This window comes from Heterocephalus glaber, unplaced genomic scaffold (assembly GCF_053883595.1).
Source record: "Heterocephalus glaber isolate CG9 unplaced genomic scaffold, H.glaber_assembly_v1.0 deba00001457, whole genome shotgun sequence".
NCBI classification, from domain to species: Eukaryota; Metazoa; Chordata; class Mammalia; order Rodentia; family Bathyergidae; genus Heterocephalus; species Heterocephalus glaber.
Genome location: NW_028258305.1, coordinates 43,592,232 through 43,611,370, shown reverse-complemented (window position 1 = coordinate 43,611,370; position 19,139 = coordinate 43,592,232). Strand labels below are relative to the sequence as shown.

Genomic DNA, 19,139 nt, shown 5'->3' with positions numbered 1-19,139 from the left:
AGAGAAAATTGTATAAACTGCATCTAAAAGAGGCCAGGGATTTAGCTCAGTGGTTCCGCTGCCTGCCTCGAAAGCGCAAGGTCCTGAGTTCAATCTCCAGTACCCAAAATAAATAAATAAACTGCATCTAAAGTGAAAGAAAACAGATCAAATCTGCAGTTGCCTAAAGATTAAAAGAGAAGGAGGCACAATCAAAAAAAGAGTAGATTATATATAGAAATAAGGAAATTTGGGAGACTGATGAACATATTCAGTATCTTGACTATAGTGATAGTTTAATAGGGACATACTTAACAAATTATAAAATTTCCCTGAGACTATAAATATGCACAGTGGAATATATTTCTATTATATTTCAATAAAGATATCTTTAAAAACAAAATCTAGATAATCCCAGCCCTGAGAAGGCTGAGGCAGCAGTCTGAGGCAGGCCTGGGCTACATAGTGAGTTAAGGGCTGGGCTGAACTCATACCAAGACCTAATCTCAAAAAGAAAAATTATCCGCCGCCTGCCTCTCAAGCGCAAGGTCCCAAGTTCAATTCTCCATACCAAAAAAAAATAAGAAAAGAAAGAAAACTTATCTGGAACAATGGTTCCCAACTGTTTATACCAAACCTCCTCTCTCACTAGTCACAGGGATATATGAGACAGTGATTTCTCACTGGAGTAGAAGGGTACCTGCACATTTTGGCAGCTTCTAGTGAGACATCTGATATTCCCTTTCTAGAGAATCAGTCACTCTTTTAAAGCATAAAATTTTGAGTAAAGGATGGGCATCATGGCACACACCTGTAATCACAGCACTTGGGAGGCTGGGGCAGGATTCGTGGCGTTCAACACCAGCCTGGGCTGCATAGTGAGTTCAATACTACCATGAACTACACAGTGAGACCCTGTCTCAAAAAAAAAAAAAAAATTTTTTTTTTTAGTAAAAAAAATTAGGTTCTTGAAAGTATGCTAAGTGAAAAAGGGAAACAAAAAGTCACAAAGGCAAAACCATACAGGCAGAATTATATTGTACACCTAAAATGTACCAATAAAATTAATTTTTAAAAAAACTATACAGATAGAAAGTAGATAAATAGTTCCTAAGGAAGTGCAGGCAGAGGGGAAAGTGTAAGTAATTAAATGTTCTGGAATCAAGATAGTGGTGACAACTAAAACTAATGAATTTTACAACTAGTGTGGTGAATTTCATGGTATATCAGTTACATCTCAGTTGTTTTTTTTTAAAAAGTGATCAATAATGATAGAAATTTTGGAAGAGCTGGAAAAAACTCAACAAAAAACTATCTCCCAAAAAGATGATGAGTCATTAGATTTGGCAGCATTAAGGTAAACTTTTAATTTTTTTCCTTTTCCAAAATACAAAAAAAAACCTAGGTTGTTGGTCAAGCTGCAAGGTATCACTCCTATGAGGTTAAGTTACCTAACCACCTAGTACATGGAAATATTTCTTCTAATTAACTGTTATAAATGGGAGTACTAAAAAAGCTATAAAATAATATATGCATAATTGTAATCCCACCACTTGGCAGGTTGAGGCAGAAGGACTGGAAGCTCATGGCCAGACCGAGTAACTTAGCAAGATCCTATCTCAAAATTTTAAAAAATAAAAAGAGGTAAGGACATAGTTTAGTGATAGAGCACCCCTAAATTCAACCCTCAGTACTAGGGGGGAAAAAAGGTAATCCACAAGCATTCGCAGTATTTATTAAATATACACTTCTGCAAATAAAATGTACACTATGTACTTAAATGTTGTTACCATGCACTTTAACTGTCTTTTAGTTACATGTGTATGCATACGTGTACATGCAGAAAAGACATATAAAACCTACAAAAGATGCCAATTTTTTAAATGTGTCTCCTTTTTCTGAGATGGGTTCTTGCTATATTGTTTGTTTTTGTTTTTTTTGGTACCAGGGATTGAACTCGGGTGCTTGCACTTGCACAGCAGGCGGCGAAACCACTGAGCTAAATCCCTGGCCCAGGTTCTTGCTATATTGCCCAGACCAGTCTCAAACTCTTGGACACAAGTCTCCTGAGTAACTGGGACTACATGAGCACACTACGAGGCCCAGTGGGAAAAAAAATTTAAAAATTTAAAAAGTAGTAGGGCAGAATAAACTACTCAGCTACAGAAAAAGGTTATTTATAGTCACCTACCTATTGGAGGTGCTTGGTATCGATCCACTGTTTTTCTTTGTCTCAAATTATACGGTCTATCATTTTCTTCTCCTTCTGCCTCTTCAACTTCTATATCTCCATCTTCCTCTTGAGATTCTGGTTTCCCACAAACAAAAAGAAAGGGAAAAAATCAGCATGTTTAATCCACATACACTGGCCCCACTCTAGAACTGAGTGTTACATTTTATCCATTATTCTTTTTGCAAAGCTAACATGTAAAAAGTGTCAACCTTTATGATACAACACAAATCAATATAATTAAAAATCAACCGGGTCGGGGATTTAGCTCAGCAATTTCGCCGCTTGCTTTGCAAGCACAAGGACGCGAGTTCGATCCCCAGTACCAAAAAAAAAAAATCAACCTAAATAATTGTTTAAGAAGTTTTTCCTATCGATGCCATTCTCTGCTAAAATAAATAAATTTATTGCTTCTCGGCTTTTTGGCTAAGATCAAGTGTAAAATAAATAAATCTATACTTTACTCTTTATCTATAAATAAAATAGACAAAAGTCATACCTGATATCTGGACTTATTTAGGACCTTTTAAGCACAAAGCAATAATAAAATATGACTTAAATTTTTTTCCAAACTACAGCAAACTTCACTCAATGCACAATTAAAAAATAATTATAGTCAACACTCAAAAGACAATAGCCTTCTTATACACAAATAGCACACTCACTGAGAGAGAAATTAGGGAAACAATTCCTTTTACAATAGCATCCAAAACAATGAAATATCTAGGAATCAATCTAACAAAGGAAGCAAAAGACCTCTACACTGAAAACTACAGCACCCTGAAAAAGGAGATCGAGAAGGATATAAGAAATTGGAAAGACATCCCTTGTTCCTGGGTAGGAAGAACCAATATAGTGAAAATGGCCATACTTCCAAAACTACTATATAGATTTAATGCAATACCAATTGAAATTCCAACAATATACTTCACAGAACTAGAGAAAACAATTCAAAAATTCACCTGGAACCAGAATAGACTTAGAATAGCAAAAGCAATTCTGGGCAACAGAGACATGGCTAGGGGTATCACAATACCCAACTTGAAGCTATACTACACAGCTGCTGTGATAAAAACAGCACGGTACTGGCAAAGAAAAAGACCCGAGGATCAGTGGAATAGATTAGAAGATGCAGAAACAACTTCAGACATTCTCAGCCAACTCATCTTTGACAAAGGAGCCAACCACCCTCATTGGAGGAAAGATAGCCTATTTAATAAATGGTGTTGGAAAAACCGGATTTCAACCTGTCAAAGATTAAAACTAGACCCATACCTATCACCATGCACTAAACTAAGATCAAAGTGGATTAAAGATCTAAATATTAAGACAGAAACACTAAACTTGCTGGAAGATAAGTTACACAGAAGTCTTGAAGAGATTGGCATAGGAAAAGACTTTATGAAAAAAACCTCAGCAGCACGGGAACTAGCAAAAAGAATCAACAACTGGGATCTCATCTTTTTGGGGGGGGGATCTCATCTTATTAAAAACCTTCTGCACTACAAGAGAAACCACCAACAGAGCTAAGAGACAACCTACAATGTGGGGAAAAATTTTTAGCAGCTGTACCTCAGACAAAGGGCTACTATCTAGAATACATAAAGAACTGAAAAAAATCAGACCCCCCAAATTCAAAGACCCAATCCAAAAATGGGCATCTGAAATGAACAGACATTTCTCATACAAAGAAGTAAAAGCAGCAAATAAACATACGAAAAAATGTTCAACATCACTGGTCATTCGAGAGATGCAGATCAAAACAACACTGAGATTCCACCTCACCCCACAAAGAATGGCTGCTATCACGAAATCAACCAATAACAAATGCTGGTGGGGGGTGGAGAGAAAGGAACCCTTCTCCATTGTTGGTGGGAGTGCAGGCTGGTATGACCACTATGGAAATCAGTGTGGAGATACTTCAAAGAACTAGGGCTGGAGGTCCCGTTTGACCCAGCTATTCCTCCGCTGGGTATTTTCCCAAAAGAATTAAAAGAACCATACCACAGTAATATATGTGTACCCATGTTTATAGTGGCACAGTTTGTAATAGCTAAAGCTTGGAAGCAGCCCAAGTGCCCATCAACTGGAAACTGGATAAAGAAGATGTGGGTTTTTTTATAAAATGGAGTACTACTCAGCCATAAAGAACAAGAAACTAGAGTCATTTATAGCTCAATGGATGCATATTGAGGCTATCCTCTTAAGTGAAATAAATAGGACACACATGTGTAAATACCGAATAGTTTCTCTCGTGTGAGAAACTGAGAGTGTAAATAAGGATTAAAAGGATTAATAACTAATAATTGATACTTTGAAATAGGAAAAGGTCCAAAGGGGTAGGGGTGGTGGGAGGAGATGGGGAAAGGAAAGAATGGAAAGGAAAAATGGTGAGAAAAGAAAAAAAAAAAAAATGGAAACGAAGTATGCAAATAGGGAAGGGCGCACAGGTAATGGGGTAAAAATAAGAACCAAGATACATCATGTACAGGTACAAGCACCCAATGATAAATGTAAATGTACTGTATACCTTAAATGTGCCAATAAAAGAATTTAAGCAAAAATAAATAAATAAATAAATAAATAAATAAATTTTTAAAAAACTAATTATAGGAAAAAAAACCCAACTAATTATGGGGCCAGGGATTTAGCTCAGTGGTTCTGCCACCTGCCTCAAAAGCACAAGGTCCTGAGTTCGATCCCTGGTGCCAAAAATAATCATAATAATTATGAAGAGCCAGGCATGGTGGTGCACACCTGTACTCCCAGCACTCGGGAGGCTGAGACAGGAGGATCACCATGAGTTTGAGGCCAGCCTGAACTATATATATATATATATATATATATAGAGAGAGAGAGAGAGAGAGAGAGAGAGAGAGAGAGAGAGAGAGAAAGACTCTGTCTCAAAAAACAAACCAAAAAAAAAAACAAAAACTAATTATGTATGATTAGCACACAAATAATAACTATATTGGTCATTCAGAAAAATATGCTCTCCAAGTAAATACTACTGTTACAGCTAGAGCAATTTTTGTTGGCAGATAATGGTTGTTAGGCATGTAGATAATAGTTACATATGAATTAGACACATTTTGGTATAAGAATGAAGATAGGAACTGGAAGGAAGCATTAAACAGACTTTATTACTTTTGTTTGTTTTGTTTTTTGAGACAGGATCTTGCTATGTAGTCCAGACTGGTCCTGAATTACCACAGTCTAGGCTGGCCTCAAACTCACAATCTGCCTACCTCAACGTCCTGTGTGCTGGAATTACAGGTGTGTGCTGGTAGCCCTGGATATGAAACATACTTCTAGGAGGCAGATGATAGTTTAGTTCTGGACATGAATAATTACTGTATAATTCATCTAGTTGCACAATAAAATAAGTTATCATGTACCTAGATCCTAAAACTTTACTTTAAGGGACCTGGGATTTAGCTCAGTGGTTCCACTGCCTGCCTCACAAGTGCAAGGCCCCAAGTTCGATCCCCGGTACCAAAAAAAAGAAAAATATCTTTTGGGGCCGGGGATTTAGCTCAGTGTTTCACTGCCTGCTGCACAAGCGCAAGGACCTGAGTTCGATCCCCGGTACCAAAAAAAAAAGTTTACTTTAAAATAACAGTTTGACTACAGCTATAGTTGAAAGTCCAAAGAAAATTTATAGACATACTTTCCCCAAATGCAACATACCCATGATGAACTTTTTAATCACAAGAACTGACAATAACACAAGCATATTAGGGCAAAAAATTTTAAAGGTGCTGAGTAAGTAGAAGACTAAAACCACAAGATTTTACATATTACTCACAACATCTGAAAGCTTAATTCTAGTTTTGGAAGGTTAAATTTCAAGGTTGTAGAGAAAATCAGCACAATACAATATTTTTTTGGCCGGGATGTAGCTCAGTGGCACCGTGCCTGCCTGGCAAGCACAAGGTCCTGAGTTTGATCCCTGGTACTGCAAAAACAACAACAACAAAAAAAAAAATACAACATTTCTTATCCCACAAATACTACTGTATAAAATATTTGTAACCAGATGTGGTGGCGCACACCTGTAATCCCCAGCACTCAGGAGGCAGAGGCAGGAAGATTACCAAGAGTTCAAGGCTGCCCTGGGCTACATAATGACTTCAAGGCCAGCCTGAACTACAAAGTGAGACCTTGTCCCAAAAAACCATTTCAAATTACATAAGACTTCAAAAACTAAACTCACCTACCCAGCAATACTGTACACATATTACTTAATGTAATTTTCTTCCCCCCAACTTGAACTTTCCAGTATTTATAAGGTGCTTTTACAAACCTTCTTCTTCACCCTCAGTAGAAACTTCATGATGATTCTGTATCCCATAACTATTTCTTCTCAGTGATTTTCTTCTTCTTTTCACTCTTGAATACATGTCCATGTTTTCCTTTTAAAAAAAGAAATCTGTCAAATATTAACATGGCATTTATTCTCTGCTATAAATAATATTAACTAGGTGGGCAGGATGGCACATGCCTATAAGCCCAGTACTCAAGAGGCTGAGGCAGGAGTACTGCCTTAAGTTCACATCTAGGCTAAACTACATAGCAAGGTTCTGTCTCAAAAAAACAAAAATTAACCCAACAAAACATGCCTGCTTCATAACATTTACTTAGCAACTATCTGCATGTCAAAGATTTGTAAAAGTGGAACTTCCTAAATCCAATAAGTATAAAGGACAAAAAAAGCCCCAAAATATATTAAAAACATCTAATACCATCAATATACTTTCTCCTGAAACAAATCATAGCCTATTGAAGGGCATAAGTCAAGTAATTATCAAAGAAAATAAAGTAAGTCTAAAGCCAGGCATGGAGGTGGATGCCTATAATCCCAGCATTCTGGGAGGCTGAGCAAGGAGGCTCACAAATTTTAATCCAACCTGAAAAACAAAGCCAAACAAAACCCAACCCAACCTGGGCAACATGCAACTTAATCAGACCTTGAGGAGGAAGGCCTGGCTGGGAATGTAACTCTTCAGTAATATACATACACACATACACACACACAACACATGCACACGCACACACACAGTTTAAACTAGGCAGGGTAGCTCAGGCCTGTAATCTCAGAACTCTTTTGAGAATGTGGCAGGAGGACCTCAAATTCAAAGCCGGCCTAGACTCCATAACGAGATCCTCAAAAGAAAAACAAACAAGACAAAAAAATGAGGTACAGGGCCAGGGATTTAGCTCACTGGTTTCGCCGCCTGCCGCACAAGCGCAAGGACCCAAGTTCGATCGCCGGTACCAAAAAAAAAAAAAAAAAAAAAAATGAGGTACAAAGTACTCTACAATTGAAGGGACAGAAGACCTTCCTCTTATTATGGAGTAGGAAAGGAGGCAGCAATGGAAAGAAGCCAGAATTAAAGGTAGCATTGCAACAGCCATTAACCAGCAGTACTCACAGAAGTAAAACGTAGAGAACAGAATGATTTGTTTGTATTTGGGCAATGATGTCTGAGATGATAAAGTTTAAAGCAGAATATAAAGGTTAAGGTGTTTTAAATTACTTCAGTGCAATTTAAAAAACCATTAAAGGTTCAAATTAGAAGAGCAACAGAGTCAGAGCTGCATTGTAAAATGATCCATCTGGCAAGGGTAGAGGCTCTTTTTGGGAAGGGTGCAGCACAGGGGAAACAGATTTAAAAAAAAAAAAAAAAAAGCAAGTAGCCAAGCCTGGTGGCACACACCTATAATTCCAGCACTTGGGAGGTTGAGCCAGGAGGATCACCGTGAGTTCAAGGCCAGCCTGAACTATATAGCAAGACTCAAAAAAAAAAAAGAAGTAATAAAATCCCAAACCAGGCTGTAAATGAAAAGGAAAGAACAGTTGTTAATTAAAAAAAAAAAAACAACTGCTGCATGGTCTCCTTTGAATTCATTCCTTACAAGTATTAAAAAAATACTTGCAAAAACTGCCACAGTTGATGTACTCACAAATTCTGTATCTGTCCACATTCTAAGTCGTTCCACTTCTCCTGATCGCCGATTCCGTCGGATGTTAATATTGTCCATTTCTTGAAGTACAGCTTCAGCAGTACTGCAGTCACAATCACACCAGGGTTCAGACAGGGCTCTTCAACAACATGTAAAGCAACTCATCTCTGATACGTAACTGCATGATACTCCAAGTGAATTCTCTCAGCACCAGTATCCATCAGAAAACAATGCCCAATTAAAAAAATAAACTAGAACGTCTTCTCTTAATATTTTTATTAAAATAAAAAATATAAGGCTCCAAATAAATAAATCAATCCATAATATCACCATAAACAATTACTAGATCCCTGGCACTGAAAACTAGTTCAATATATAAAAAACAAAACAATTTATAAAAGGTTTAAAGGCAAATAAGGCTAACTGGACAGATATTTTTAAAATTTGGGCAGAATACTGAAAGCCAAGAAATGTATGCTAACATCTTAACAATTTTTACCTTATGTTTTTAACAAACAACAAACATTTCTATATTATGTACTGTATGTTCAGATCCAGATCTAAGTAAACACTAAGTTACACCTCAACCTTGGTCGACTGCTATCCTGTGTTATTTCCAGTCCTGTCAAACAGGAAGACACCGACCTCCCTCTCCAGGTCACTGCGACCACTGTTATGACCAAGAAGGATGATGTGCACTCTGGTTTCAATGTCCCCCAGTGTTCAGATGCAGGAAATCCAATCCCCAGTGCAATACTGGTCAGAGCCGGGACTTTCAAAGGTTATTAGGTCAAAGTACACGCCCTTGCAAAGGGACTGAGGTGGTTACCCTAAGCTGCTCATAATCAGGAGGAGTTGAATGGAGCCCCTGATCCCCTCCTGTCCTCTTCCTCTCTCTTCCCTATGTTCTCACCCTGCGACACCTCCCCCATGTTACAATGCAACAACAAAGCCCTCAACAAATTCAGGCCCTGTAGTTCTGACTTCCTAGACTCCAGATAGAAATCGCTTTATAATTGTTCCCCCAGCCTGTGGCATTCTGTTACTGTAGCAGCAAACAAAGACAATGTATTATCTGAGAACAGAATTTCCTGGATGTAGATGCTGACCTGATCATTAGCTAGGCTCACTCACTAGTTAGATGACTCAATCCCACAAATACAGGCTCAATAGATGTGGCAGTGCACACCTGGAAATCCCAGCACTCAGGAGGCTGAGGCAAGAAGATCACTGCAAGTTCAAGGCCAGCCTGGGCTACACAGTCAGTTCAAGGCTATCCTGAACTACATATTGAGACCCTGTCTCAAACAAACAAACAAAAATAAAATAAAATAAAATAAAAATAATAATATAGGGTTGAAACAGCTTCAAGTCAAAATTTCCCCCACCCCACCCCAGTATGAGGGACTGAATCCAGGACCTGCATACTGAGTTACATCCCCATTCCTTTTCTGACCTTTTATTTTGAGAAAGGGTCTCACTAAATTACTAAGTTGCCCAGGTTGGGCTCAAATTTGTAATCCTCCTGCCTCAGCCTTCTTGAGTGATACAATTACAGGTGTAAACCACCAAGCCCAGCTTCAACTCAAAACCCTGACTAAGCAAAATTACTATATGTTATATATCAATGAGAATTAATATAGCTTAAAAACTATGAAAAACACAAATACTAACTAAGCACACAGCAAAGGACTATAGTAGTGAAGTTCAAATAAAATTACTTTTATATTATCTAACTGCACATGAGCTAAAATAGGAGAAAATTTTAGCTATTATACAAATTATATTAAATCTACTAGCCTGACTAAAGAACTATTTTTGCCAGCTATTGTTAAGTTTTTTTGTTTTTTTGTTTTTGGTACCAGGGACTGAAGTCAGGACCTTGGGACTGCAAGGCAGGCATAGCACCACTGAGCTAAATTAAATGCCCAGCCCTACTGTTGAGTTTTAAAAGAATTGTATTCATTGCTAAGTCAGTGCTCAAAATATTTTTTAAAATACCGCTGGCTTTAAAAAATAAAATAAAATGCTGGGGATGTAGCTCTGTGGCACCAAGCCTGCCTGGCAAGCACAAGGTCCTAAGTTTGATCCCTGGTACAAAAATTATTTAATTAATTAAAATAAAATAAGATAACCTGCACACTGTAAAAATATTCATACCAGGGCTGGGGATTTAGCTCAGTGGTTCCGCCGCCTGCCCCACAAGCACAAGGACCAGAGTTCAATCCCCAGTACCAAAAAAAAAAAAAAAATTCATACCTATTCACTAGTTGATCAAATAGCAAACTCTGGTTCACACTCTCAAATCTGTTCTTCCTGGAACGGCAGCTTTTCCTAACTCCCATGTCACCATTAATGCAAGAAAGGTCTCCATCCCCTTTCTTTTCCCCTCGAAGGGGATGGCTTCGGAGGGCTACAGGAAAACAGAGGCATTTCCATTTCAACATACAATATACCAAAACCAAGAAAACAAAACACAAAATTACTTTTAAAAGACTACAAAAGTTGACCATAACTTCTTAATGGCTTAAATACTCAATTTAAATTTTCCATAGCTGTTTTATCATGTCGTATTTTAAATTATTAGTTATACTGATTTCTCAAAATTTAATAATTACGTACATTTTTGCAATGACTAAAATCTATCCAACTGTATGCTGTGCACAGTATTAAATCACTCTACTTTTCTCCACGTTAATGCTTAATCTAACACCAATATAAGATTTAAATACTGAGCAGTTTTGTAACAGAATACTCACATAAGCTGCTATGTCCGTTCGGTAATGCAGTGCCAGGCTGAGAAGTTAACCTAGAACACAGTTATATTTAACACTCAAGCATAGTGGCATTTGTTTAGATAAGCAAGAAAAGCAATACTGCTGGACTTATTATTTTAATCTTTAAAATCTTGGTAATAATAAATAAAATGTTGGAAATATAGTATTTTTACAAGATAAATTTATTTCACCCTAAGATTGGTAATGTATGAATTAACAGAATATACTGTCATTTGATTCTTTCAAGAAAAGCTTTCATAACAGATTATACACTGAAGTCTTTCTGTCATCAACTCTATGAATTACAACCCCAGGGAAAAGACTAAAGCTTAACAGGCAGCATAGATTTAAGTGAGGCATTAAGTAGCCTGCCAACACATAGTATCTAATGGTTTCATTTGACCAAAATAAATAAATTTCAAACTAAGATAGTTTTAAAATAAATTATTTTCTTTCTTTTTTTTTTTTTTTGTGGTGCCGGGGATGGAACTCAGATCCTTCCTCTTGCGCAGCAGGCAGCAAAGCCACTGAGCCAAATCCCTGACCCTAAAATGAATTATTTCCAAAGATTAAAAAACAAAGGGGAAGGCTGGGCATAGTATTGCACACCTGAAATCCAGCATTCTGGGAGGCTGAAGCAGGAGGATCACCATGAATTCAAATCCAGCCTGGACTACACAGTGAACTCAAGGCCAGCCTGAACAACAGAGCAAGACCTTGTCTCAAAAAAAAAACAAAAACAAGCCAAGCATAGTGGCACATGGCTGTAATCCCAGCATTAGGTAGGCTGAGGGAGGAGGATTGTTGCAAGTTTGAGGCTAGCCCAAGCTACATAGTGAGTTCAAGGCCAGCCTGAACTAAATAGTAAGACCCTCTCTCAAAAAAATAAAAACAAAACACCAAAAATCCAAACTCCAGACCTCTCCTTCACCATGGAAAATAAACAAAAATCTTGAGAACAGTTCATTTTCGTATAGAATGTGCATGATACTCCAAGCATATGGATATAACTCTAAAAGTAACTGGTATGTGTATTCTAACAATGTCGCCAATGCACAAGGATTTCTGAAATTCTCCAGGATCATTCTCAAAATCCACTTAAAACCACAAAGAGGACCGGAGATTTAGCTCAGTGGTTTCGCTGCCTGCTGCGCAAGCGCAAGGACCCGAGTTTGATCCCCAGTACCAAAAATAAAAAAAACCACACAGAAAAATCTATTGTATTATTTCAAATTTATACCTTAGCTTTAGTAACATTAATTCAGCTTATTCACACTTGATACTAAGTCAAATGGGGCTATAAGACTAAATAGCTGAAATTTTATATCATTTAAATTATTCAAAACAATAAAATACAGCCAGGAATGGTATCACATGCCTGTAATCCCAGCACTTAGGAGGCTGAGGGAGGAGGACTGCTGTGACTTCAAGGTTAGCCTGAGTGAGACCCTGTCTCAAAAGAAATCGAAAATAACACTAAGATGTGGACCCTAAAATCGTTCCACAGAAGAAATCTATGCAGGGGTTGGTGGCACACACCTGTAATCCCAGGTACTCAGGAGGCTGATACAGAAGGATCACAAATTTGAGGCAAGATCCTGTCTCAAAATAAAAAATAATTATGTACATGTGCCAACTCCCCACAATGAATGTAATCATTATGTACTGCAAACATGTACTAATAAAAATAAAAAATAAAAAGGGATGGGGATGTAGCTTAGTAGTAGGGCACCCCTGGGTTCTCCAGTACCACAAAAAAAAAAGGAAAGAAATCTAAAACTTTTGTGTGAACAATGGCAACATCACTGGGAAAAGCAACACTGTAAATCTGTTTGCTCTAAAGGAGTCAATTCTTGCCTAGATGTGGTGGTGCACACCTGTAATCCCAGCACGCTGGGAGACTAAGGCAGGAAAACTGCAAGCTGGACCACAGCCTGGGCAACTTAGTGACCTTAACAAGAGCCTATCTCAAACTAAATTTTTTTTTTTTTGAGACAGGGTCTCCCTATGTAGTTCAGGCTGGCCTTGAACTTGTGGTGATCCTCCTGCCTCAGTCTCCCAGGCCAGCTTATGTGTTTTGTTGTTTTGTTTTGGAGACAGGGTCTCACTGTGTACTTCAGGCTGGCCTTGAACTCACAGCAATCCTCCTGCCTCAGCCTCATCACACCTAGCCCCAGCTTGGTTTTTTTGTTTGTTTTTTTTTTGGTATCAGGGATCGAATTCGGGTCCTTGCGCTTGCGCAGCAGGCAGCAAAACCACTGAGCTAAATCCCTGGCCCAACTTGTTTATTTTTAAAAGGGAAGGTAGTAGAGAACTTTTCCTAGGATCTGTTTCCTGATTTCTTTTTAATGAATACAGTTTCACCTTACATCAGGTAATTATTACATTAGAATTTTCTATAGCTTTAAACACTCCGGAGTGTATACCAATGCAACACTAGTCTTACAAATTATTGCCGGGATTTAGCCCAGTGGTTCCAGTGCCTGCCTCGCAAGCGCAAGGTCCTGAGTTCGATCCCCGGTACAAAAAAAAAAAAATTATTACTGGCCGGGGGTGTAGCTCAGTGGTACAGTGCATGCTTGGCATGAGCAAGGCCCTTGGTTCAAACCCTAGCATGAAAAACACACATAAAAAAGATCATTTATTTTCCTCTTCCCATAAAAACCCAATTATTTCTTGATGTATGAGCAGCATTCTAAGCCTCATTTCAGAGGCTTGTGACAGAACTTACCCAACCACTGCCACCCGTCAATTCCAATGTGCCTCTGCCAACTGGCACAGCAGCTATTAGCCTAACCTCTCTACTCGCTCATCACAGAGCCACAGGAGGAAATGTCAAAGGTGTTCTAAGTGCTTTGTTAGTCAAACAAAGATTTAATTTTGTCTGTACCCCAGCATATGCCCTTCTAGTATTCTAGAGACATAAATACATACCTCTTTCTGTAGGCTTTCTTCCTCCCCCAACACATACAGCTCCAGATAATAAGTGACTGAATAAATGTCTAGTGGCTAAATAAATATCAGCCCACAAAAGCCAACAAAATAGTATTCTGCACTCAAAATACATGTTGTTACAACATTTAACTTAAGTTTGAGTATTTATGAATTCCTACATATAAAATAAAGAATATACACTAAAGTTTTTTTGACTAAAGAAATTCTTTTACCAAAAAAAAATCATTAAAACTATATTGAGCTAGAGATGTAGTTTCAGTAGTACCATGAGCCCCTGGGTTCAATCCCCAGCATCACCAAAAAAATTATGCTGATAAACACAGGCCCCTAAATGTATAAACCCAAATTGCTCCCCAAAGAAAATAATTTATCTTAATCCATTTAGGAATTTATCTTATGAAGACTCAATCTCTAGGATCCACATTTAGCCTTATCTTCAATTACCTATTTCTAAAAGGAAAAGTTATTTTACCAATCAACAGTAACTTCTTTAAAGAAGCTAGTGATTTTTAGGATTCATTCTTTTTCATAGCTAATGTAAGTCTTATCTATATTCAATTTTTCCTGAACATGAATTATCATTTCTGACAAATTATTTTCCCAAGAGGACTTCTATAATTTTAACTTAGATGCTCATAGAGCAGGGTCACCAAAATACAGAAGTGAGAATTATCAGATTCTTAACATAAAAACAAACACAAGCCTTTAAATAAATCCTGATTTTATGTTTATCTACAAAAATTTACAGTCCTGATTTTTCTATTATCTCAAAATCTAAAATATTTTCTACTATAAATTTTCCTTAAAATTCAGTTCTGCTGGCCGGGGATTTAGCTCAGTGGTTCCACTGCCTGCCTTGTAAGCCCAAGATCCCAAGTTCGATCCCTGGTACCAAAAAATAAAAATAAAATAAAATAATTAAAAATAAATACATAAATAAAATTCAGTTCTGCTGAATCAATAGGTCAAATAGCATTTTCTTTTCAGGATATCTATAACACTAAAGTCCTAATTCTGGCAGTAGAGCATTTATTCATATTACTAGACGAACTAAATATTTTTAACTTTTTAAATTGTGTGAACTGTTAAACATTACCCTTCTACCAAAACAGAAACAATAAAATAAGTATTCATTACTTAAGCTTTCATCTTCATAAAGCTTACATTTTCAATAAAGAAAATGTACTTAAAACATTTTAAAAAAGAAATATGGCAGGGCCAGGGATGTAGCTCAGTGGTGCCACCACCTGTCTTGTAAGTGCAAGGTCCTGAGTTTGAGATCCCTGGTACCAAAAAAAAAAGAAAGAAATATGGCATTGTAAGATACCTAAACAAAAGTACAATCATCATCCCACCTCCTCAAAATATTTTAAGACCTTTTTTTTCCCCTCAATACTACGGATTCAGGTCCACAGATTTAGCTTAGTGGTTTCGGCGCTTGCTGGTAAGCGCAAGGACCTGAGTTCGATCCCGGGTACCAAAAAAAACTAAGGATTCAAACACCAACAGGCACTCTACCACTGAGCTATACCCCCAGCTCACTGTTTTGAGATGGGTTTTCACTACTTTGTCCACACTGGCCTCCTAGTTTTGATCCTCTTGCCCTGCCTCCTGCATAATTGGGATTAAGTATACCCCATCATACTCAGCTTCACATGAACAAGGTCAAATTACATGAAAGCAGAGACATGGCTGGGGGTATCACAATACTCAACTTGAAGCTATACTACAAAGCTACTGTAATAAAAACAGCATGGTACTGGCAAAGAAACAGACCTGAGGACCAGTGGAATAGATTAGAAGATGCAGAAACAACTTCAGACATACTCAGCCAACTCATCTTTGACAAAGGAGCCAACCACCCTCATTGGAGGAAAGATAGCCTATTTAATACATGGTGTTGGAAAAACTGGATTTCAACCTGCCAAAGATTAAAACTAGACCCATACCTATCACCATGCACTAAACTAAGATCAAAGTGGATTAAAGATCTAAATATTAAGACAGAAACACTAAACTTGCTGGAAGATAAGTTATGTAGAACTCTTGAAGAGATTGGCATAGGAAAAGATTTTATGAACAAAACCTCAGTAGCATGGAAACTAGCACAAAGAAACAACAACTGGGATCTCATCTTATTAAAAAGCTTCTGCACTGCAAGAGAAACCACCAACAGAGCTAAGAGACAACCTACAATGTGGGGAAAAATTTTTAGCAGCTGTACCTCAGACAAAGGGCTACTATCTAGAATATATAAAGAATTGAAAAAAATCAGACCCCCAAATTCAAAGATCCAATTCAAAAATGGGCATCTGAAATGAACAGACATTTCTCAGACAAAGAAGTAAAAGCAGCAAATAAACATATGAAAAAATGTTCAACATCACTGGTCATTTGAGAGATGCAGATGAAAATAACACTGAGATTCCACCTCACCCCAGAAAGAATGGCTGCTATCACGAAATCAACCAATAACAAATGCTGGTGGGGGGTGGAGAGAAAGGAACCCTTCTCCATTGTTGGTGGGAGTGTAGACTGGCGCAACCACTGTGGAAATCAGTATGGAGATACCTCAAAGAATTAGGCTTAGAGGTCCCATTTGACCCAGCTATTACCCTGCTGTGTATCTTCCCAAAAGAATTAAAAGAATCATACCTGGGGCCCGGGATTTAGCTCAGTGGTTCCGCCACCTGCCTCACAAGTGGAAGGACCCGAGTTCAATCACCAGTACCAAAAACAAAACAAAAAAAAGAATCATACCACAGTGATATATGTGCACCCATGTTTATAGCAGCACAGTTCGTAATTGCGAAAGCTTGGAAACAGCCCAAGTGCCCATCAACTGGAAACTGGATAAAGAAAATGTGGGTTTTTTATATAAAATGGAGTACCATTCAGCCATAAAGAATGACAAACTAGAGACATTTATAGCTAAATGAATGCATATTGAGGCCATACTCTTAAGTGAAATAAATAGGATACACATGTAAATATCGAATAGTTTCACTAGTGTGAGAAACTGAAAGTGTAAATAAGGATTAAAATGATTAAAATGAATAATTGATAATTTGAAATAGGAAAAGGTCCAAAGGTGTAGGGGTGGTGGGAGGGGAAGGGGAAAGGGAAGAAGGGAAAGGAAAATTATGAGAAATGGAAAAAAAAATGGAAATGAAATCTATGCAAATAGGGAAGGGTGCACAGGTAATGGGGTAAAAATAAGAACCAAGATACATCATGTACAGGTACAAGCACCCAATGATAAATGTAAACATATTGTATACCTAAAATGTACCAATAAAAGAAATTTTCTTAAAGTCAAACAAACAAACAAATAAACAAAAATTACATGAAAACCAACTAGAGAGATAAGCCGGGGATGGTGGCACACACCTGTAGTCCCAACACTTGGGAGGCTGAGGCAGGAGGATCACTGTGAGTTCACAGCCAGCGTGGGCTACATGGTGAGTTTGAGCCCAGCCTGAACTACACAGCAAGACCCTGTCTCCAAAAAAAAAACTAGTTGGCTAAGTCTAGTGTATTATACACGCACAAGTGAACAGAGAGCAACACTAAAGAACATTTTAGGAACATTTATCTAGTAAAAAGCCTGATTCACTTATTTAGTAAGTGTAGGATACAGATTACAACAGGTAGATAAGTGACAAAGTGTAATTAAATGGCAGTATTCTTTTTTACTCTCTTAAGAGACAGGGTCTCATTATGTTACCCAGTCTGGTTCTGAACTCCTAGGATCAAGTGATCCTCCTGCCTCAGCCTTTCAAGTAGCGTGGACTACAGGGTACAGGCAGCACTACTATGCCCAGGTGGTCCTACTCATTTTAAGTAACATCATTATAACATGCAGACCTGTTGCATCTCACAAATGAATGAGTGTAGGCAAGGGGAAAAAATATTTAACAAACTATGATTCATGCATTTTTCTATATAGTTCTCAGGCAATGAAAAATAAAAACCTTGAAGTGATACCTCTCATGGAACACAATGTAATAGGCATGTCTCCTACAGGCCACTCACTAAATGCACACGGCCTGTCAAAGTCTATACAGTCCCAAAGCTTTCTGTGTATGTGTAAGCCTATCATATCTACATAAATTAGTACGATTTACTTTGAAGCTGAGTAAAGTGTTTTGGTTTTTTTTTTTTTTTTTTTTAGGTACCGGGGATCAAACTCGGGTCCTTGGGCTTGCGCAGCAGGCAGTGAAACCACTGAGCTAAATCCCTACCCCCAAGTTTTTTTATATATATTGAAAAACACAACGAAGTTTAAGTTCAGAACACGATCACAGGGCGGGCCGGGGATTTAGCTCAGTGGTTCGGGCGCCTGCCTCACAAGGGAAAGGTCCCAAGTTCGATCCCTAGTACCAAAAAAAAAAAGATCATAGATGAAAAGATTTCTTTAAAATTAAAATTTCATGGGCCAGGGATTTAGCTCAGTGGTGCCACCACCTGCCTAGCAAGCGCAAGGTCCCGAGTTTGATCCCCAGTACCACACACACACACACACACACACAAACGCACACACAAACGCCTAAAATTAAAATTTCATTACATTCAAGTAAAATATTCAAAAATCTTAGAAGGGAGAGATTTTATTTTCCAATAAAAAATATAAACCTAATTCTATGTTTTATTGAAATTTTCAGGACTATAAATATGAAAGCATGCTCAAAACTATCAAAATCCTTATTCCTTTTGTAATATATTATTACATAATTCCTTTTTTTATTTTTTGGGGTACTAGGATTGAACTCAGGTCCTTGCGCTTGCACAGCTGGCAGCAAAACCACTGAGCTAAATCCCCGGCCCTAATATTACATAATTTCTATCACATATATCTCATTAAGACAAACTACAAAAAAAAAAGAAACCAAATACATTGGCCCGGGCATTTAGCTCAGTGGCACCGTGCCTGCCTTGCAAGTGCAAGGTACTCAATACCAAAAAAAAACAAAACACACACACACACACACACACACACACACTACAGCATAGAGAAAATAAAATTACACAAAAATTATAAACTTAGGGGCCGGAGATTTAGCTCAGTGGTTCTGCTGCCTGCCTAGCAAGCGCATGGTCCTAAGTTTGATCCCCAGTACCAAAAAAAAAATTATAAACTTAACAAAATTTGTAAATAAATATACATTTTTTTTCAGAAGTTAAGAAAATTAGGATTAACATCAGCCCTGACTCACATCAAATAATTCATG

General features: G+C 37.7%; 1 protein-coding gene across 19 annotated transcripts in view; it reads right to left on the bottom strand.

Annotated features, from left to right (window-relative positions):
• The window catches only part of Atad2b (ATPase family AAA domain containing 2B), a 168,161-nt gene that overhangs the window by 106,901 nt on the left and 42,121 nt on the right, over positions 1-19,139 (bottom strand). For 15 of the 19 annotated variants that reach the window (XR_015453239.1, XR_015453238.1, XM_087216627.1 and 12 more), the window contains 5 exons: positions 10,936-10,985; positions 10,436-10,589; positions 8,177-8,315; positions 6,516-6,624; positions 2,171-2,287 (listed from right to left, as the gene is read on the bottom strand). Coding sequence is in view for 17 of the 19 variants with exons in the window: in XM_087216621.1 (XP_087072747.1) it covers positions 2,171-2,287; positions 6,516-6,624; positions 8,177-8,315; positions 10,436-10,589; positions 10,936-10,985 (569 nt within the window). In the remaining 2 variants the exon portion in view is untranslated. The remainder of the gene's footprint in view (positions 1-2,170; positions 2,288-6,515; positions 6,625-8,176; positions 8,316-10,435; positions 10,590-10,935; positions 10,986-19,139) is intronic. The other 4 variants (XM_087216616.1, XM_087216619.1, XM_087216620.1 and 1 more) reach the window with 2 other exon arrangements.